The sequence below is a fragment of the Epinephelus fuscoguttatus genome, linkage group LG21, assembly GCF_011397635.1.
Source record: "Epinephelus fuscoguttatus linkage group LG21, E.fuscoguttatus.final_Chr_v1".
Classification (NCBI taxonomy): domain Eukaryota; kingdom Metazoa; phylum Chordata; class Actinopteri; order Perciformes; family Serranidae; genus Epinephelus; species Epinephelus fuscoguttatus.
The window spans coordinates 18,914,543-18,937,704 of NC_064772.1; the positions used below are offsets into that span (position 1 = coordinate 18,914,543).

General features: G+C 41.1%; 2 protein-coding genes across 2 annotated transcripts in view; one reads left to right on the top strand and one right to left on the bottom strand.

Moving 5' to 3' along the window:
* Positions 1–2,350: 2,350 nt before the first annotated feature.
* On the top strand, positions 2,351–5,207 carry chst2b (carbohydrate (N-acetylglucosamine-6-O) sulfotransferase 2b). The gene has a single exon (XM_049565717.1). The coding sequence runs from the start codon at positions 3,181–3,183 to the stop codon at positions 4,576–4,578; it is 1,398 nt and encodes a 465-aa protein (XP_049421674.1). The 5' UTR covers positions 2,351–3,180; the 3' UTR covers positions 4,579–5,207.
* A 1,600-nt stretch (positions 5,208–6,807) lies between these two features.
* The window catches only part of LOC125882071 (sodium/hydrogen exchanger 9-like), a 100,800-nt gene continuing 84,445 nt past the window's right edge, over positions 6,808–23,162 (bottom strand). The window contains exons 14-16 of the mRNA XM_049565715.1: positions 21,591–21,646; positions 10,023–10,128; positions 6,808–9,935 (exon numbers count right to left, since the gene is read on the bottom strand). Of these exons, the coding sequence (XP_049421672.1) occupies positions 9,765–9,935; positions 10,023–10,128; positions 21,591–21,646 (333 nt within the window). The 3' untranslated portion in view covers positions 6,808–9,764. The remainder of the gene's footprint in view (positions 9,936–10,022; positions 10,129–21,590; positions 21,647–23,162) is intronic.

Consider the following 23,162-nt stretch of genomic DNA (forward strand, 5'->3'; position numbering starts at 1 on the left):
TGGGTGGGTGAGGTATTTTTTTTTTTTTTTGTCCTTACTGGTTCTGTGTTGGTTCATTGATACTCTGAACATCTTTATTGAATTACCAATAAAAAAATACCTTGTTTAAAAAAATTCAAAATTCCCTAAAACTCTGGAAATGTAGTCTAAAAAGGTCTTAAAACCATAGGTGTAGATTTCAGGTGGAACGCAGGGGACAGCTTTGAAGCAGCAGAGAACTTTTATTTTGACAAAATTAATGACAGTTACACCTTAAATTAATGCAGAAAGTGCACAAATTAGTGCATAAATATTCACCAGAATGCAGGAAATTAAGTGTTTGATGCTCAGAATTTTCTAACAGAGGACCACCAGACACCCCCTGTTTCATATATGTCCTCCTGCAATGCTGAAAATAAACCCACACCTTTGCTTATAACAACCTCCAATAACAGAGTTAGAACTGACTGACAGGCTGTTGCCATATATCCTACATATATGCCATACACAGGGGTATTACATGCATGCACTGAAAGAGAGAAACATTCTGCAATGTAACACAACAGTCCATATCAATGTTGTGTGCTATATATATGTTTTGATTTATTTACTCACTCAGTTGCTCTCTGTGGTAATGAGTGCCCCTCTTAGTATTCACGACTTCTCATCCACCTGAAAAAGCCCACACAGAATATTATAAATCTTGTCTAAGAGTTCTGAAAAGCTCCAACATAGTGCACGTCGAGTCAAACTTGGCCCCCCTCATAATTAAAATTCATAGAGAAGCTGTTAAATTAAACCAGCGTTTTAAAACAGGCTTGTCCCCATCCACTCCATTTCTAAGCAATTACATACGCATGTGGGGAAAAAGGTCCCGTAGCTGCACTTTATTATCCAAGAATACAACATCCCAGAACGGCCTTTAGTTAATCACACTGAGAGGGGGAATAAGAACACAATGTACAGTGTAGTGGGAAATGTGTGGACTGCTATTTGGTGCTAGATACAGGAAGTACATTAACAGATTTTCAATAAATAATCCCAAACTGAGGACGACAGTGACAGTCCCTAAATGCTTTATTTTGATTACTTCCCACTGCCCGCTTAACAATTTTTATGTATATATGTATTCAATAGGCTTAAATGTTGATGCAATTCCTCAGTTACATTAAAGGTGTAAAAATGCTTTGGTAATGCAAAACACAGGCTGTAATGTCAAACATTTTGAGGGTAAATGAGAGAAAACTATCCCTTTGTCTTGACTGGAGACACAGTGCTCCAGCAGAGGGCAGTCTGCACAAAGGTTTTGCACCATGTGCTGGTGGAGTGCAAGACAGTGAGTACATATGGGATGGAAAGATCAGTGCACACTTTACAGAGCATAAAGAGTAATTATTCACTGCACAGTCCAGTAATCCAACCTATAGTTGAGCTCTATTCAAAAGCGCATGCAGCTGCACTTGATCTGAAACAGATGTCTCCTTAGAAAAACAACAATACTATACTGTTGTAATTTTGTGTGGCCATATAAACAGAGCTATTGTAGCTAAATAGTAGGGGAGGATTTCAGTATTACATGATATTTAGAACAAATACAATTAGGTCACAATCAAATGACACTAATGTGAAATCACTGAGGATATCCGGGTATTACACGCCCACAGATTTCCCACAAGGGGTCAAAGGGCCCAACCTCTTTGCGCTCCATATTTTGTGTCGTTCAATTGTACACGGCTGTAATCTCAAACCGGCAAGCCTCTTAGGGAAGATGATTTTCAATCTGCAGAGCATGTGGTTTCCTCTGTTCAAACACATGGCCTTACAGCTTCCCCGGACTTGTCAGTTCCTGGGGAACAGCTGTCAGATGTCACATTTCAGCTGATTCCACTTGAGAGGAGTGTCAGTCACTGTTGCTGACTGTTTCCGATACATTCAACGGAGAGGGGGGAAAACACAGCAATATTCCTTTAGACCTGCAGTTGTACATAACATAACTTTCAATTATTTAGTTCATCTCAAACCATATCTCAGTGGAATACTCTAACAGGAACATATTTCGCTGTGATGTGAGTATGGTATACTTTTAATTAATAATAGGATTTTTTCTTTAGGCCAGGAATCTGTTGGTTTTTTTTCTTATAGATCTGGGCTACCCTCTGGAGGCTGTAGTGGGTAAAAAAAACAAATACATTTAATTTAAAATATTGATTTCTCTGCACTCATGCACCATAAAGAGAACATACTTAACAGGGATGTAAAGACAGGAGACAGTTAAAAACAGATGCATTTAAACAAAAGACTCAAAGACAATGGGGATGGGTGAGGTTTTCACAAAGCCACCATCAACATCCTATAAAGCACTTGCACCTTTTATAGTGTGCAGCTGTGTGTGTTAAAACAGGAGGGTGGAGCATGGTTACAAGGATGCAGATAGTGAGCTAGGCCTCCCTGAAACACAACAACAGCATCATTTCCCACAGACTACCATTGCTGTGATATGTGGGAGCCTGAATCCAGCCTGCAGCGAGACAGACGCGCGGCGGGTCCAATGGCGCAGCTCGCTGACGCACGACGCCAACACGCGGGCCAATGCGGTCCCTCAGTGGGCGGGCTTCTCTCCTTGTATTCTGATTGAATCGCTCCCAGTTTGTATTAGTTGGACGAGCGGAGGAGCAGGAAGACCGAGGCACCCTTTCACCACAAACGCTTTAAGTGTGGATACTGGCTGCTCAGTGCGCCGTTATGGCAGATGCGTAATGATCCGAGCTGCGGCCGGGCGCGCCAAATCGTGACCGTTTTATTGTGTGCGATGCTTGAAGCTCGCCAGGCTGCATTTACCAGGATGCATCAGATGATAACTGCGCAGGGATGCCTCCGCTGAACATGGTCAAACAGGGCGTCTGTTACAATGATGAAGGCTCCTTCCTTTTTGTTTTGAACGCGGGCCACCCACAGAATCACTGCAATGGACAACTTAAGCGCTCCTTTCATCCATTCCTATGAAGAACATTGCGCAGTGCAGTGAAAACGGGATATCGCGTTGTGGATTTCGAATTGGCGGTGAGTATATTACCTAATAAGCTGCTGTTCAGCTGGGTATCAATTCCCAGTATAGGCTGTATACATCCGACAGAGCGTGTTGGTGCACAGTCAATGTAAGGAGCTTTGTCCAGTGGTGAGAGCCACTCACAGAGGGTACAGATGAGAGGCAAACAATATCATCAACCACTGAAGTTGACAGCGCCTTGGGAGAAGGATGCTGGCTTTGGGAGGAAGCTTAAAACCTACAGGAATCATACCAAGATAATAGCACAGCCTGGGATCGTGATGAAAGTCCTCCGCAGGAAGAGGATTGTGTTATTTATGGCCTACTTCTTACTGCTGGTCCTCACTATGCTTAACTTGGCTAATTATAAATGGACTAAGGAGCCTCAGCAGTGTAATCATCAGATGAGGAGCACCACTTATCAGAGCAGATCTGACATTCGCTTCCTGTACAGGCCCTCTCTGGCTAAAAAGAGACAGCTTATCTATGTTCTGACCACCTGGAGGTCAGGCTCGTCCTTTTTTGGGGAGCTTTTTAACCAAAATCCCGAAGTGTTCTTCTTGTACGAGCCGATGTGGCACATCTGGCAGAAACTGTACCCAGGTGATGCGGTGTCTTTACAGGGGGCAGCCAGGGACATGCTTAGCTCCTTATACCGCTGTGATCTGTCTGTTTTCCAACTTTACAACAGCCCCGGGGGCAAGAATTTCACCTCCCTGGGACTATTTGGGGCCACCCTCAATAAAGTGGTGTGCTCCTATCCCCTCTGCTCAGCCTACAGGAAGGAGGTGGTGGGGATGGTGGATGATAAGGTGTGTAAAAAGTGCCCCCCTCAAAGCCTTAGACTGTTGGAGGAGGAGTGCCTCAAATATAGCACCATAGTCATTAAAGGGGTACGCATTTTGGACGTTAATGTGCTGGCCCCGCTCATGGAGGATCCATCCTTGGATTTGAAGGTGATACACCTGGTCAGAGACCCGCGGGCAGTGGCCAACTCCAGGATCAAATCCAGACACGGCCTGATAAGGGAGAATTTACAAGTGGTGCGCAGCAGGGATCCTAAACTCCGCCGGATACCTTTTGTGGATCCCGGTCACAAAGCCAACAAGAAGGACGGCTCAGACTACCACTCCATAGGAGCCATGGAGGTGATATGTGACCGCACCTCCAGGACTTTGAGGACTGCCTTAAACCCACCCAGCTGGCTGAAAGGGAAGTACATGGCGGTGCGGTACGAGGACCTGGTGGAGAACCCTGTAAAGACCTTGCGGAACATCTACCGCTTCGCCAACCTCACATCCAACCACGACATCGAGTCATTTGCGCTGAACATGACCAGCGGCTCCAGCTCCTCCTCTAAGCCATTCATAGTCTCGTCCAGGAACGCCACACAAGCTGCTAGTGCATGGAGAACAGTGCTCAGCATTCAACAGATCAAACAAGTGGAGGACTACTGTCACCATGCCATGTCTGTTCTGGGGTACGAAAGAGTCAGAACAGCCGGGGAGGCCAAGGACCTGAGCAAATCACTACTGACACACTCCAAACTGTGAAAACATACTCACCAAAGACCTTTTAATTTAATGTTCATTTTGCATCGAGTGCCGTTTCCTCTTATTGTGGAATTAAAGCTTTACGTTAAATCAGTGTTGGAGGAGCTCCACTGGCCACATTTTGGAATGTATCACGTTTCTCTCGGTTGAATTGCAGCGGTATTTGAAGGGACCACTTCTTTTATACTGGAATATTGGATGTGTTTGAAAATGCAAGGCCTATGAACAATGACTTAATTAGTGAAGCTGCAACTATGAAAAAAACCAACAACAACTGTATAAATCATGTATCTTGTTATGATGACACTTCAAAGTGGATATTTTGGGGTTATTTTTGAATGTTCAAAACCTTACAAAAAAAAATCTGTTTTTTCAGTCTCCATACTGTCTGTAAAAGTGAAAATAGTTGATGAAAGAAAAACAAAAACAACAAAAAAACAAAGAACAACTGGTTAAAAAAGCGCTCGTTGCTAATGTTTGTTTGTAAGATCTGGTTGAAGTCAGAGACAATCAATAAATTGGTTTGTTGATGTGCCATAGGTAGAGGTGTGATGACTAGGCTACATCGGAACAGCAGTAGTGCTACTTCTAGGTTAAAAAAAAAAAAAGAGGATGTTTTGATTTTTTTGTCACCATTTTTTTGACATCATGCACTGTGGACAATGTGTCATGGCTCTGGAGCTGGAAAGTCTCTCTCAGTGTCGGTGTAAGCGGTCTGTTCTACCATTTCAAATGTTTACAATTGCTTGCTCTTATCCAAACACATGATCTGGGAATATTGCATTGAGTAAAGTTCACAGTTAACAAGACAGTTTACGCATCTGTGTTGAACAAACCCGCACTGCTGCACATGTAGAAGTCATGATCAAAAACAGAGGGACAAGACAGTGGTTCTCAAAGCCTGGCGCATGAGGCAAGATTAAAGTTAAAATAAAATCCAACACCGCAAGCCAACAGATTTTTCATTATTGTAATTAAAAAAAACTATAAGATATTAATATGTGTTATTAATTAGGTATAGGTTTTGTCAAGACAGACCTCAGTTCAGTGCACTTTGTGCCACTGTGCCTTCACCATTTGAGAACCACTGTGCTGGAATACTGTCACACATATATTGCCATTTGCTACATAACTTAAAGGTGCCCTGTGGAGTTTTCGGTAACACAAGGTATCTACATAAGGGTGACATGACACTGTCATAACTATGACAAAACACTGTCATGAACTTGTCATGAACATTATGTACATGTCATGAACATTTTTGACTGCTGTCATTAAGTGTTCATTCTTTTTTTTGTAACGACAAGTTGACATTGTTTGGGTTGTCTTGATTATGACAACTTGACATTAATCAAAGTGACATTACCAGAAGTTGTCTTTGTCATGACAAGTTGACATTAAATTTGTTTGGGATGTCCTTATTATGACAACTTGACTTTAACCAGGATGACATTACCAGAGGATGGCTTTATGTTAATGTCAAGTTGTCATTATAAGTAGAGTTGTACCGATACCGATACCAGTATTGGAAATGCCTCCGATACTGCCTAAAATGCGGTATCGGGTATCAGCGAGTACAGCCTTTGACCAATCCAATACCATGTAATGCCTCGTCATTACGCATATGCACGCTACAGGGAAACGAAATGGAAACGGAGCGGAGTTTAAAAAGCATTCGACTGTAGCCTTTAAAATGTCTTTTTTACCAAATTGTGTGGCTGCACTTTAACCTGTGTCTTGATCTGTGTCAACACTGGATAATAACAATAAAAAAGTTTTATGGCATTCATTATACTATTATGTATTTATTTCTTAATATTTTACATAGAGTTTTAGGAGTTGAGACATACAACAATTCATATCCCATCCATTTTTATTTTATGCGCTGGTATCGGATCGGTACTCGATATCGGCAGATACCTAAGGTTCAGGGATCGGAATTGGTATTGGGAAGGAAAAAGTGGTATCGGTACATCTCTACTTATAAGGACATCCCAAACAAATTTAATGTCAACTTGTCATGACAAAGACAACTTCTGGTAATGTCACTTTGATTAAAGTCAAGTTGTCATAATCAAGACAACCCAAACAATGTCAACTTGTCATTACAAAAACCAAATGACACTTAATGACAGCAGTCATAAACGTTTATGACATGTACATAATGTTCATGACAAGTTCATGACAGTGTCATGTCACTCTTACGTAGATACCTTTAAGTAAAGTGTTACCTAGTTTTCTTGTTAGTGAACTGTGTATTTCCTAGAGGTTTACATGATGCATATTCACAACAGGTATCAAATTTAAAGCACATATATGACAAGGAACAAAGCATGAAATCCAATCACAATCCTCCCCATTCCACTAACCCCTGATAACAGCTGGAATATCGTCAATAGGACGGTTCTCTATCTTCTGAGTAGTATAAAAATATATATATATGTAAATGACAGATGAGCTGAAAGTCAGGCCCAATATTAAAAGAGAAGGGGAGGCATGATTATGTGGGGTACTTCATCAGAGTATACACGGACAGAAAGTAACAGGAACAAGAAACAAACCCAAAAGCTTCACTTTAACTGACAGCTCTGGAAGTATGTCAGAAAGGAGCCCCAAACCATTTGGAATTTTTTATCTGAGTTACCAGCTGAGTAGCGTATCTTCTCAAGATTAAGGCAGGACATAATGTCCCTCAGCCACTGGGCATGGTTTGGGTTTCCTTGAGGTTTAAAGCCGAAAACACGGCAAGCAGTGGCGAAGTGCGGCCTGCGGCAAGCTGTCATGCAATGTCTATGGAAAGCTACAGCAGCCACTCTGAGCTGGGGGAGGGTTGATTTTGCTGCAAAGTGCTGGCATACAAAAAGTTGGGGACAGTTAAACTTTTAGGGGCGAATCGCAGCCAGACAGTACCCGCAGCCTAACAGTAAACACAGTCCTGTGACATGTTTACCTATATTATAAGGAATTTCTCCCCACCTGATACACATTGACACGCCACCTGGCTATGGAAATAATTATTGCAGCAAGCCACCCTTTGCTGCTGCTTGGTGTGTTTTCAGCATAACCATCATGTAAAATGCATTTCCTTTCTCATAAAACATCTGCAAAGCAATTCTTATTTCATGAAACCTGCAGTGTTAACGTCTGTGTTTACGTCCTGATAGTCTTTTTCTCCCCTGCATTTGCTGGTGCGTTAATACGTTTCCTGGGGATTTATTGCAACCTGTACATGAGAGGAATAATGTAAAACCATCAGCATAAATATGTATCCCATCATCTCCATGCATGTGCGCCCTTGGGCACAAGAACAAGAATGCCTCATGGTTAAAAACATCTCTATAAGGTTGTTATTAGAGGTCAAAAACTCCACAAGCTGCCTCAAGTATGTTGCGTAAAAATGCTATTCATATTAATTAGAAATACTGTATTTAGTAGTTGGCTCAAAAAGGGAGATATGCTAATATTTTATGATTTGAATACAAGGTTAAAAGTATGAAAGTTATAGTGACAATTCATAATTTTGCTCTTAATCCATCCAGATTTCAGTGTGACGATGTGAGGTTTGAAGCTTTTATCTCACTCCAGTGAAAACTCTCATTAACATTTAGTCTGTGATGCTGAAAAAGCCCAAAAATGACACTTGAAAAACTTGACAAGCGGCACTTTAACTTCCTCAACAAGGTTACACAGAAAATTTCTACGCCCTTATTGAGAGAGGTTCTTCATCCTGCACAGAGATAGATGCTGTGGCTCGTGGGCGTTCTTCAGTAATTCTCAATGAAACCACTGAAAATACGTTTTTTTGTTCACCACGAGTCACTTGTGGAAAGAGACATCGCCGTCGAGATTTCAAAAATCAGATTTTAAAGTTTATATGCTTTGAACATCACTGAACAAATGCGCTATAGTGCATTGTGTTGCAATGGCCTATTGTGCAGTTTTATCTCAGCAAATGACACCCTAACTACTGAGATTGTTCTCAGAATTAGACTGTTCCTTTATGGGTGAAACTAAAGCATCTCCGTCTGAGGACTCATGATGCTACGTCGCTATCATTCAGTCTCTTTTGCTCAGAACAAAACTGAACTCAAACAACGGCGCAAACAAAGGAGAATGCATTGTGAATTTTTGTGCTGCTACCGAGTTCTGAAACAGAGGAGCATTCCACAGATGCACCCAAGCATTCACAACGTAAAATGGAAAGCTCTCACTTCAAGGACAATGGCTTTATTAATATGAACCAAACAGTCTGCATACTCACAAAGCCTATCCTTCACAGATTGGATTTGAGCAGTACACAACACTCTGCTCCACGCAAGGGGAACGGGGCTCTGAGATTTATAATGATGCACTCAGAAAGCAAAGTGCAATCTATAAAGAAGTCAGAGGAAACCTCACATGCTAGTAGTCTCTTTTCCAAACGCTGTTAATATACTTAAGCATTTGGAAGTATTCGAGCCGGTCGCAGAATGATAAGCAAGTTGTGAGGGGAGACGGGGGGGTGGGGGGGGGGGGTATAAGTATAAATTCACTGGAATACATTTTGAATCAGTTAAAAGGATTGTGGCAGAAAACAGTGCAATAAAAGTTTAATAAGGAGTTGGGGAAGAGCAAAGCAAAGTTGGCACAAAAATACCATTTCAGCTGATTAAGGGAAATACTGTAGCTTTCAATCATGGTACATATTCATGAGCAGTTCTCCCTGAAGCTTCAAACCAAGACCTTATGTAACGAGTAGCATGAAGCTGCGCCGCAGGCAATTAATGTGCGTCTTAGCATGTTGTATTTTCACCAGAACTTTTGCTTGCTGTGTGAAAAGTACAGAGTGCACACATGGGTCAGATCCTGCTTCCTGTGCGCAGTGTTAGACATTTACTGGCAGGATTAATCATTCTATTTCAGCTTATTAAAATTCCTGAAAACTGGAGCAAAGCAAGCCGAGAAAATCATCAGCAAAGCAACAGAAAGAGCAACGGCCTTTGTAATTTCTCCCTCTGTGAGTGTGTCTTTGCATGCATGTCAGCACAAGGGGAGTGCGTGACCTTTTGGGAGCCATTGTAACGCCGACTCCCGCTCAGCTCCTCTCAGATGCCCTGGCCAGTGACCCCATTCATAGTGGGAGGCAGGGCCTCCGCCTCAGGGCAGCAGGGTCTGATAAGCTAGGGTTGGAGGTGACTCCTGGAGCTTCAGGCCTCCCTAGCAAGAGCAGGAGCAGTGCCAAGTCCCAGGTCTCCCTCCAGTAGGTCTTCCTGCTGCGCGGATCCAGAGTCACCTCCCATGGATCCAAGCGGGGTCTTTGTTTTCTCCAAATCGAAAGTGGAGTCGTCTGGTTCAGCCTCACACAGCTGCTCTTCGACCTGAATGACAACTTGAGAACTTTAATTCCTTTTTTTTTCTAATTCTAAAGATATTGACAGTATGAAGTAAGACACGGGAGGTCTTACCTCTTGGACATGGGTGCTGCTGAAGGGTCGAGCAAATACTCCGCACCACTGTGGCAGTGAATCAGTGAGGGGAGGGCCACAGTGTGTCAGCACTGGTTTTAGATATCTGTGACCTTGTTAAGGCATGGTGGCAAAGGTGTGTCAGTGTCAACGACAGTAAACAAGAGAGGATAATGGTTTATTTTAGCCTTTTCAAATCTGGCCTCAGGCTACTGAATTCTAATCATTAATAATAATTATTTGAGCAGAACCAAAGCACATCTCACTTGGGGCACATTTAGTGATATTATATGTGAAGAGAAGCAGTTGTAGTGATTTACTGATTATTTTAGAGAGTTCATGAATGTCCAGAAGTTTAAAGTTTGATATCTCATCTTAGCTAAGTATGTTAATTATTGGCAGGACCAAAAGATTTTGGAGGGATGTTTGTTTTAGCCACACACGTGGGAGGGCAAATCAGGACAGTGACTATGCTAGAAAGCATTGGTTAAAGTGAGTCATTCTTTTCTGCTGGGTAGTTGTCTCAAGAAATAAAAGCCCACAATAAAATATGCAACAAAGGAAGACTTTCCAGGAGGGAGTGCACTGCAGGAGCAGGACTGCAGGGGGGTTGATAAAGATAAAAATAATTTCGCTCATAGAAAAAAAAAAAGGCATGGAGGCATGATGGGTCAGTCTTGGGCTTGATTGAAACCCAAGGCAAGAACTGTATTATAAATTGGTGATATAAGGTAGTACAGGATGGGAATTAGAGCTCTTTGAGGGGAGCTGGATGTTATGGCTCAGTTCCTTTCCAAGATCATTTGGCGAGGGTTACTAGGTTTATCTGCAAAATAGTCACTAGAATAATGATAGGGTAAAATTTGGATCAGATTCAAAATAAACAATTTAGCACACATTGAAATATTGTGTCACAGTGATGGTTAAAAAGTGGGAGATGTCAAGAATTACCATCCTAGTTGTATAGTAAAATTAACACACTGCTGGTGAAACAGCGTGTTTATTAATTATTTACATACTCCGCGAACCACTCAAGATGCAGATACAGTTTACATCAATGTCTGTCCAGACTCATACGCAGCCATGACAGTAGATGATGCTTATATAGATATGGATGTTGCCGCAAATTCTAAAACCTTTCCCCCAGCAGCACCGCTCTATACAGTACAATCAGCACAGTGTCAAGATGGACACCCAAGATTAGTGTCACCAATTCAGTATCTGATCAAATGTCTCCCCTTCTCCTCCTGAGTCATGGTGATGAATAATGGTCAGAAAAGCGTTTTTGCAGAACATTATGATGTCACAGTGAAGTTGACCTTTGATATTCTGGATATAAAATGACATCACTTCATTTCATCCCTATCAGACATTTATGTGAAATTTTGTTGTAATTAGCATATGTGTTATTGAGTTATGGTCAATAACATGTTTTGTGAGGTTGCAGTAACCTTGGCGTTTGACCACTAAATTCTGATCAGTTCATGCTTGAGTCCAAGTTGACGTTTGTGCCAAATTTGAAGCGTTCCCTCAAGGCGTTCTTGAAATATCACATTAACAAGATGAAGATAGATGAGGTCACATTTACTTTGACCTTTAAACTTAGACACATAAATTCTAATCAGTTCATCCTCATGACCAAGTGGACGTTTGTGCCAAATTTGAAGAGTTACCTCATGGAGTTCTTGAAATATCACATTCACAAGATTAATATAGATGAGGTCACAGTTACTTTGACCTTTAAACTTTGACACATAAATTCTAATCAGTTCATCCTCACGACCTCAAGTGGACGTTTGTGCCAAATTTGAAGAAATTCCTAAGGCCTTCTTGAGATATTATGTTCAGGAAAATGGGATACCCAGACATCTCTAAAACATAAAGCCTCCAGCTGTTTGAAAATATTATTTGTTCATCTTCATGTAGTTATTGTGGTAGGGCTTTGTATTGGGACTCTATACCTTTAAAATATCAATTTGTAATCATATCCTGCGGGATCAGCAGATGTTAGTAAGCAAAAGCTACACAGCTGCAGCAGCAGGTAACATCCAGCACTGTGACATTAAACAGTCCAAACAAGCTCACACTGAACACTGAATTAGCTTGACTCTGTCGTTACACCCATAGATGAAAAACATGCGATGCTAACAGATAGCCCTGTCACTGAGTGTGTGTGGCTGGGCGGACACCCACACCTCTCCCCGGTGTGAAGCTCACACTCAGCAGCATCGGCAGCTTCAGTTTCTTTATTTATTTATTTTTGATCAGTGTTCTCATCAGAAGTAGAAGTGGCTGTTTTTGGATGCCAGATGTTATGGTAAAGTCCTCTGAAGGTGTAGTGGGCTGTTATGGTAGGTACTCACTCAGTAATAACAATGGCATATTATGCACCCTGTAATGCCTCTTTTCGAAGCACGTCTGCACACAGTAGCTTGGTGACAGCCGATATTGTAGTACACTTGACTCTGTATCCTCTCCATTACAGACCCTTAAAATGACAGCACATGAACAAGCTTTAAGCTGTAAAAAAATAGGTCTGATAATAATTGCCCCTCAGCAGGTGGTCACACTTTGCTTTGCTTGCGCCTCGAAAGAGACAAAACAACATTTCACCGATGCTATAATTTCTGTACAAAAGCAACCTTTGTACCTCAGAACCTATAATGAATAACGTGGGACTCAGAGGTGGCACACAAGTACACAGTCCCCTGGCATAAGCACAGAAAAAACAAAAGAGCAGACGAAAATGATCTAATATGTTAATTGGCGCCAATTCTTACATTCTGGTGCTGTTATCAGCAATATGCAAGAGGTGGGAATTATGGGCACCATTCTGCCAGCTAACAGGATTTATTTATAAATGTCTCAAATGAGGGACAGAGAGAGAGAAATGAGGACTGGGGATGAAGGATGAAGAGGTAAAAAAGAGGGGAATAATGACTTCCCGGGGACCTACAGGAGTGAGTTGTCTTCATGTCGGCATGGCATCCTCTGCTCCACGCTGGCAGAACACTAGACAGCGATGGTAATTATAACTGCTAGAGCTGCTTTCTGCTCCACGGTGATGTCAGGTTGTGTGTGTGTGTGTGTGTGTGTGTGTGTGTGTGTGTGTGTAAAGTTGCTGAGTAGTTGTGGGGGGGTAGAAACCTAACTGCTGCCTCAGCCGTCATTGTTCCATCCCTACATGTCACCTTTTTCTGACCTCTCATCAGTGGAGGAAAGTAACTGAGTATAACTAACTGCATATATTTAATCAACTCCTGAGGTATTTACTCTTTTCTCATATCTATGGAGTGTTTCTATCCAAAAATAGTCCTGTACATAACCTCCGTAAAGCCACAACATCACATTTTTACAATTCTTTATATGGACTAAACAAACAAGATATAATGTGGTTATTAGAGGGCTTTGGGGGTACAGTATTGGTAGGCAGATCTGAACAGAGATGCGGCACAATGTACCTCATTGAGTACGGTGCTTACCATTAAAGAAATACTTTGCTGATTTTCAACCAGCTCTGTGTATCATAAAAGTGTAGACAGCCTGCTCAAATGAAAGATGGTAAACACACACCAGTGCCCAGATCTCCCTGCTCATCTCTCAGCTCAAATCTCTGACTCTAGGGCTGTTGCTCAAACTACAGATTGTACTTCCGCATTTTCCTAAGCCCGCCACCACAGACACAAAGAGCATAGAAACAGATTAAGTGAGAGACCTGCCCTTCTCTCTGTCTTTTACTGTGCTGCTTATTTCTTGCCTTAAATGTCTTCAGAAACATATTTTAGTGCAGTATTTGGCTGTAATATGAGAATTTGTGAACAAGAAGTAGGCGCCATATTGTTGAGATAAAACTAAGCAGTACTGATAAAAAAAAAAAAAAAATCTGTTACTGTGTACCCTGAAATGTTTTCACAAAGATATTTTAGCTTACAGTTTAACTGTTATTCAAGATTGTTTGATACCAGCCACCTCATTGCTTTCTGTGTCAAGACAAACAAGCTCGGAGTGTGTATTGGTCCAGTGTGACGCAGTGCATTCTGGTAATTGTAGATTTTTTTACCTCTTGAACAAAAGCAAATGCTACAGCCCTTTTTTCGCTGTCTTCGAAAGTACTGAAATACTTCTTTAAAGCAGTAATACAAAAAAATGAAAAAAAAAAATTGATGGAGACAGGCTAGCTCCCAGCCAACATTTGTATGTTGGGCCCATGTGGGTAGTAAATGGGCTGAAAAATAGGTCCCATGTGGGATTGTTCACAGGTTCCATATTGACCCCATGCCAACTGCCCACATGGGTGGGTTTACCCAAGTGAGCCTCAGATAAGGAGCCTATTTTTGGCCAATCACAGTTGCTACCCAGGTAGCCCTATCCTAACCAATGTGGGGCTCACTTGGGTAAACCCACCCATGTCAGCAATTGGCATGGGGTTAATATGGAACATTTGTTACTTCTACTCTGTTTCAGAGGACAATATTGTATCCACCTACATCTATCTGACAGCTGTAGCTCCTGGTAAATACAGTAAAATTAGCTTCATTCTGAGCAGTGACAACAATGAAATGCATCCCTCTAAAAGGGGCCTTACCGCATAATGAATACGTCTACATGTCCCTCACACACAATACAAAATACCAGCAGCACATACAATTTACAGTTGGTGCCACCTCCCTCTAACCATTACTTTTTTTATGTAGTATTGTTTATGCCTTGGTAATGTTGTATATTATATAATACCATAAATACAGGTAACACAGAGAGATTTAACTCCCATGTCACGCCACACTCATCCACAGAGCAAGCCAACTGTATAATGCAGCCACCCCCAGTCTCTTAAACACGGGTGGCCTCACAGATGCCAGAGTCAAAACAAAAACAGCAGCCCTGAAATCACAGACTACAAACCACTTCGGCAGGAAAGATCAAACGGCCTTTGATGTCCGTCAAAATCACTGCTTAAAAGTCAAATGTTTGTCCTAATGAGCCTTAAAGCCAGGCTGACAGGGAAACGGTTAAGGAAGCAGCAGTATGCCTTTAGGATGAGACACTGGCAAGCCAAGCTGAAGCTCAATTACCTGGCAGCGGGATCCAGGCTGAGACTCCTCTCACCTGGTCCACATCAAAGCATCTCTATAATACGATTGCTTTTTTCCATCAGTAGGAAACACTGGCCAGGACTGGGCCTTTCATCCTGCACAGCTTCTCTCATCCCACTCTCTCACTCACACCCACACATCTACATGCATATAGAGATTCAAAAATCCCACTACACACACACACACACACTCTGTCAGACGTGCAAATTAACTCACCATGTAGATTTTTTATTTAATACCAAAGGGTAAAGGTATGTGGTTACTATGGTTACACAGACTGCAATTCAAGATTGTGTTGAAAGCAATGTGCGGGTCAGTCAAAGTGTCATGAGTCAAAGGTTTGCAGTGTGTCATAAGATGTTATTATCATCTCTCTTGCTGTCTTGGTAGACAGAGCTGGAGCTAGTCTGGCTCTTTCCAAAGGTAAAAAAGTCAGACTTGTTTATACACTTTTACAGACTGAACAAACAAGATATAACATGTTAATTAGTGAGCTTTGGGGATGCTGGTAGGTGGATTTTATTACCTTTGTGCGCAGTCAGCCCAGCTGTTTTCTTGTTTTCAGCCTCCACGCTAAGCTACTGGCTGTTGCCTGTGGCCTTACAGTTATTTTACGAACATGAGAGTGGTATTTTTTCAAAATGTCAAGAAGAATCTGCTTCTCGGGTTATTAAAACTAAACTAAGACTTAAAATTAGGTGTGAAAAAAACATTTTAGTTAACAGAAATAGAAATAAAAATAAAATCCAGAGTTCAGAAAAAAAAATAACTAACTGAAATGATACTGTGTACTTAAAAAAACTAACTAAAATAGAATAAAAAATATACAGCGAGTGTCTTTAATTTTAGTCTGTCAATTTGGTCAAATTACAAGCATGAGGAGGCATAGGTACATATAAAGAATGGGATGTTTTCATGTCTGTGAATCAACTGCCTTTACAAAGTGTTGTGTTTATATTGTAATTAGGGATACATGATAATATCGGTGCGTCATCGGTGTTTATTTATAGGAACAGATACATGAGTATATGGAAATACGCTAGATTGTAGCCCACGGCTAATTTCCATCTATTATCCCTATCGGTTGATGTAAAAATGTAGTGAACAACAAAAGACAAAGTTAAATTCATTGTAACCACGTAGACACAATACAGAAGACACAAGAGTTGCACAATATACATTCAAAAATACATCAAGTGTAGCCCATGACAACACCAAAGTGACCAGGGATATCATAATATTGCACATGACCCTGTTGCACGTGACCCCAGGTTAATCCAACAAAAACGTGTGTCTGCTGATATTGGCTTTAAAATCAGCCAACATGCTATTTTTTCATTGTGCACAATTAATAAATATTACATACATTGAAACGTATTGTATATCATGTCTCCATCTGCTGGTGGGCCATCACCATAAGAGTATGCATGCGTATAGCAACAAAACTCCACCTAATGGAGTTTCCAAACAACTTTTTATGTCGGGGCTTCAGGACACTTGGATCACTATGGACGAGCAGTATGGAGATATTTTGTGGTTTCAGTTATGTGTTTTTAGACATTTGAATCGAGGGCTCCGTAAGCCTCCATTAGGTGGAGTTATGTTGCTACCCCCTCTCCCCTGGGATCTCCGGAAGTGTTGTGAGGACTCTAACACTTCACCTGATCCTCCATCGGCATATGAGTGAGTAGATAATGGCTGAATTTTCTTTTTTTGGTGCACTATCCCTTTTAAACATTGGCATGATACGTGGCTGGTTTAACAGCACCCTGCGGCAGGACAAAGATGAAAGTTAAGGCAGCAAAAGTCTGACTGGGCCAGGCAGGAGGGGTGGTGGATGGGTCCAACAAATGCCGACTTTCACCTGAGAGAGCAGTGTTCATGTCCCGTAAGATTCTAAACCCAAACCTTGTTCTTTTTTCTAAACCTAACCACGTGTGTTTGTTGTTGAAGGAAAAAACGTAAATTCGTGGTGCTGTACCGATGTACTGCATTTATTTTGAAAAGGACTGTATGTAAACAGTTAATTTCCTATGAAAACGGAAGTGTATTTTGAAAGAAGACAATGCATGTAACAGACAGAACTGTAACAGACACGGTGTCCTAGATGTCAACAACCAACGCACCCAGGGTACCTTGCACGTTGTACGTCGACGTGGAAAGTCCATGACCAAAGGCCAATATGTGACAAGATCGGAGTGAGAATGTGCTGGCATATCGGATATCGGCAAAAAATCCAGTATCCTGCATCCCCAATTGTAATATCTAGTCTGAACTTCTTAAATCTTGCCCCTTATGAATACCACCCAGATTATAATACTGAAAAAAAGACACCATACAGAAACAAGCTAACCCATCCTGGAAACTAACTGAAACTCATGTGAGTTGAAAACAAAAATTGAAATAAAAATAAAAACGAATAAAAATACAAACTATAATACTCTACATCTCACGCTGTACAAAATATGCATACTGTCATTTTAATCCTGTCTAGACTTATGTCCTGTGTGTATTATCAGAAACTGCGTATGAATATATGTCACATTACCACCATTTTGTAATTCCATCAAATACTGACTGAAAAACACCTTCGCCAGTTCAAAACAGTACTGAACATTTATTAAGTGTCTATTTCTACACAGAGTGGAACTTTCTTTTTTTCTTTCTGGTAGTAATTGTGACAACTAACAGTCGCCTCTGAGAAAAACGGCGTGTGAATCCATTTTTTTCAGAGGCTGAAAGACCAACAACAAACCATGCGACGTAAAATAAAGGCATCAGGAAGGACATTAAGTCATTTCCAGTGCGGGGATTTCACAACTTATCCAACCACATTTCCCTCTTCTGCAGTTTTGTGGTTCAACATCGAGAACTGAAAATGGGTCTGATCAGGAACTTTGTTGGTAATACTCACACAACAATTCACACTGAAATCCACTTGTGTTTTCTTACTACTAAATCAAAAATATAAAGCAAAAGAAAAGCTGATTCTCCAAGAAGAGATAGATTCAGTTGCAACGTGAAGCCCAATGTTTGGCAGAGTTTATCACTCATCTAACACCATCCTGTGAAAAATGGTGGCAGCGGCAGTATCATGTTGTGAAGACGCTTTTCAGCAGCAGGGACTTGGAGACGTGTGAGAACACAAAGAAACAATGAAGAAGCACTTTCAAAGCAATATTTGTTTCAGACATTAGAGCAAAGCAACAATAACAGTATCCCTTTGAATATCTAAGAATTACTTGAAGCTATTATTCACAGATGTTCCCTGTTGATTATGTTTGAGATGACATGCAAAGAACAATGAGAAAGGAAAAACTCAAATCTAATGGGGCCATGTGAAAACAGACATTACCAGAAAAACCTGAGGCTGTAATTGCTGTCAGAATTGTCTTGAGAAAGTTAATACCTGAATGGTTTAAAACTGAGACTTATTTTTTCTGCTCTTAATATATTTCTAAAATATTTTCACCACAAAATGCCAAAAAACTACAACTATATTGGGTAACAAGGAGATTTTAAGTTTTAGGAAAACAGTGTTAATGGTGTACCAATGCTGTCCAATATGTCCCCTAACCGTTATTCACTTTAAACTCATATAATAAAAAAGTTTGAATATTAAATATTAACACACTCGTGCATTAAATGAATAGTCTAAATGAATGCACCGGCGCACCCGCATCTCATTGTTTTGCAGTGGAGACAGTCAGAGTCCATAAAGTAAAATGATGTGCTTCTTACTGAGCATTGGGCCAGGTCATGAGGCCATTAAGTGGTAAAATTAGATTAGCTTAAACTTAATGCAGTCCTCATGAAATTCCACTGCAGAGGACAGGACAGTTTTCTTACTGCCAAATTATTTAACTACATTCTCTGCTTACAGGGATTCAGTTCACCATGTAGTCAACAGCAAATACATTATAGCAATTGTACTGTATGACATTTTGTGGAGTACATTTTCTTGCAGAGAGTTACATGAAAAGATCGATATTACTTTCATGTATGTATAGCAGTTAGCAGCTAAGTAGATTAGCTTAGCATAAATATTGGTATCAAGGAAAACAACCAGCCTGGCTCTTTCTAAAGGTGCGTTACAAATCGTATACTTTTTCTTTTTACTTTTAATATGTACTGCTAATATGTACTTTTAGTATGTACTACATACCAAATGTGTGCATACTGCATGCAGTATGCACACATTTGGGACATACTACACTCTCAAAACATTATGCCCTAAACTTTGACCCTCTTGCTTTTACATCTGTTACCTTGGAGATAAAACAAATACCACTCACCGAATTCACCAGAGATGAAGATCAACCTGCTGTTGTTACTTTGCAATGTATGTAAATTCACTTTAAAGTTATAACTGCACAGATTGTAGATTCTAACATATTATTTTTTGCCACAGTGAAGTTACATCTGCATTTCTCTGTCATTGTCATTTTTATAGTTATGTCCTATTGTTGTTTGTAATATTCATGATTATTTTGTTCTCTTAAACAATCAGTATTCCTATTATTACTATTCAACTGGTCATCAGTCATTTGGATGTGCTGTTATCCCTTATTACAACTTAAGACAGCTGTCGATGAGCTGTCAACCTGTCATCTGTTTGCAGCTCATTCAATATGACGTATCGTCCACTACGCAGAGGATTGTGGGTCAAAATAGCCAGAAAAGCATGCTGGTTTGCATGCTGCAAAATCGGACCAGATATAGTAGAACATCCTGGTATTTTTGGCATACTCTATTTGACATACTATGTATTTGGACATACATCTTTTTCTGGCATACTATACAGTATGGTAGAAAGGGTATTGGAACGCACAGTAATTAACAACATCAAGTTGTGTTTCTCCCCCTGTAAAATCACACAACTTGCTTTATGCACTTTAATTTTGTTTGGGTTAAAGGAATGCTTCACCTCCCAAATGACCATTTGTATATCAGTTACTCACCATGCGTTGTGCTGAATTCATGATGAAAATTTCATTTTTCTTACATGGTGAACGAAGAATCCAAAAACTGAAAAAATTCCTGATGAATTGTAGTCATAGGTGACCACATTTTACAACAGCAGAAACTATATTAAAACATCTATATACAAGCTTTCACACAACTTGTGCAGTATTAAGTCTCATTTATCCTGTAATATGCTCAGTACCTCCCACACAGACAACTGTTTTACCTCACTGAACACAGGAGCTACTGATCTACCACCGCCTTGATCAGTTTTGTTATTATGTGTTTTAAAGTGTTAGTTCGGTTTGGTTTCATCAATGTCACACAATAACAGAAACTTACAATCGAAGTAGCAGTAGACCAGCAGCTCCTGTGTTCAGTAAGGTAAAATTACTGTTCGCGAAGAGATGAGTTGAGACAGGCAGCTACATGCAATGTGTTGTTCTGCAACGTTCTAAAAACCTGCAGGTTCACACCAATGCAACTAGACAAGATGGTGTATCATCTCTATGCAACAACTCTCTGTACTTCTGTTCTGATTTCCATCTTTTCAGGCTTATTTTGTGGCTGAATATAATTTGTAGCTTCTTAAAATATGAATGAGGATAGTGATAGTGGTAGTGAGATACTGGCTACAGCTGCATTTGTAGCAGTGATGAAACGGTGAAGAACAGAAACAAAACAAGCATCAGATGGAGTGTACTCATAATCAATATGCCACAATAATATAAGTAAGAAGCACCTAGTTAGTCAGTGAGAGTGTGTGTGTGTGTGTGTGTGTGTGTGTGAGGGGACATAAGCACATACAGTGAGCAGCAGCAGTGACCCACCATCCGAGACCTGCACATCATGAGGACAGAAACAGAGGGCTTAACTGGGACAGAGCACCTGCTGCAGCAAGGAAACGTGACGCCCACAGTCATTTTGACTTGACCAGCAGACTTCACTACAAGCCGACTGGCTATAAAAACAGGTGATGTGCTTTACGTTCTAAAGCCAGCTGCCAGTGATTTGACCAGCTGATTTGCAGGTGACACCATCAGCTGGCTTGAGTCGAGCTCAGACCGACCAGTTCACATTTCTGCAACTTTTCTCTGCAACTCTATAAAACAGTTTTGTCTCGTCGCAAATCTTTGGTCTGAGCTGGACTTTAATTAGTAGGCTACATTAATATTACCTAAGTAGTGCTGGTGGGTGATTTTACTTATTGATGTAGCCAGGCTAGCTGTTTTTTTCTTCACGCTGGAAACCGTCCTCTAAACGATCTTCTAAACTGTCAATATATTTCTTTAATATGCATACATCTACCCACGTGAAGAAGTTCATGGACTTCCTGTTTGTTCTGCTATCACAGTACACAAGGGTCTTTCTTCCTGTTCCCTGAAATGAGCCACTCTGTCATTTCCCCTTGTACTCTCTGTATAATACTACTCCACAGACCAGTGCATTAACCATTGTGAGTACGTGCAGATGTGGGAGTGCTTTAGAGAAGAAAGCAGTGAAAGGATACTTGTAGTCCAGGCGGTGCCACAGGCCCTGTGTTGTGTCTGGCCTCCCTGTAGCAACCTGTAGACCATGAGAGAACCACTGTTACCCATTGACACACAGAGACCCTCTGGGGTGGCGATATACGCTGCCTCATGGAAATGCTGAAAACCTGCACCCCTGGATGGTCAGCAGGGCCATATCCGATGACCTCCATTTTAACAAGTGGGACCTCGCACGCCCTGTTCTTGTATAGGAAAATCTTGTTCTTAAAAACGTCAAAGTCCCTCGAGATCCCTTCTTACTCCAGTAAGAACACGCCCCCTAGCAGTCCCTGTGTGGACCCTCGCTCTGGGCAAGGTTACATTTATCCATTTCCATAAGAAAGAGCACTAAGGCCCGGACTCACCTCTCCACTGAGATCCACCCCCACCTTCACCAGCCTGTCTGCCCCTCTGGCCTAGTAATGCCAGGGAGCTGCCCACACCATGTCCCATTCACAGCGTGCAGATAACAGTTAGGTCAAATAAGAAGATGAAAGAGAGGGGATGGCGAGCTGCTGGGAAGCAGTGATGGTGAGGTGGTAGGGGTGTGTGGGTGGGTGGACGTGCCTGCACAACAAAAAGGCACACTCAGGAGTGCCTGTGTGCGGGCAAGGATGTGCAACTGAATGTCATTTAGCAGGAAGAAGAAAGTGCATTTCCTCTTCTTGAACCTTTCCTTCGCATTGATGTCACACAGTTTTGAAATAAACAACAGAGGCGAGGTTAAAGAGTGGAAGCAGAAGTAGAAGAAGTGTCAGTGGAAGAGGATGGCAGGGTGTTCTGTAAATCAATGCTAAGTACAGTATCTACAGCATATTGTTATCTCTGTAATGTACAGTGTGTGGATAAAACACCACCAGTACTCTACACCAGTAGTTAAACACGCACAGACTCAGATTAAATGCAGTAACGCCCTGCAGCACTTAAGTGGTGATTAAAAATAGCTCTTTACCAAATGAGGTTTCATTGTCTTTGACTCTGATTGCTGCTCTCTCACTTTCACCTTCACTTCCCTCCAGTGGGGAGGGCTGTAACGTTGGCACAGAAACGGGAAACACAGCTTAAATCACAAGGTACTGTACGTAGAATCACTCTGTGCAGAACACTAACTTATTTCAAGTACTGTGAATAAGTGCGAATGTCATCAGTGGAAAGCAAATGAAGCGGCAGAGTTTCTTTTTAATTATAATTTTTTGTCCATCTATAAAGATATTATCATAAAGGTAATTTTATCAGAGATGATGACATCGTTTTAAGCCTCATGAGCTATTCCCTACTGGTACCTGTCATTTTTCTCTCCTTGTTTTGGAAATACGTTCCACAATTTTAAAGTTTAATGTGTGGTGGCAGGGACTTTGCATGAAAAATTGATTCCTTGAATACCTAAACCGAATAACATAAAACTCTCAGTAGACCATTAGGACCGCTGTTTGTAATAGTTTAAGTGTTTTAAAGCACACAAAACAACTACTGTCTGTAATATATCAATATACAGCAGCACTAATGGTCAAGATTCTAAATAGGACTGATGGACAATAGCTGCAATGAAGTGC

Bases quoted from the DNA above. Each gene is read 5' to 3' on its own strand.
- chst2b (XM_049565717.1), top strand. From the start codon at position 3,181: ATGAGAGGCAAACAATATCATCAACCACTGAAGTTGACAGCGCCTTGG.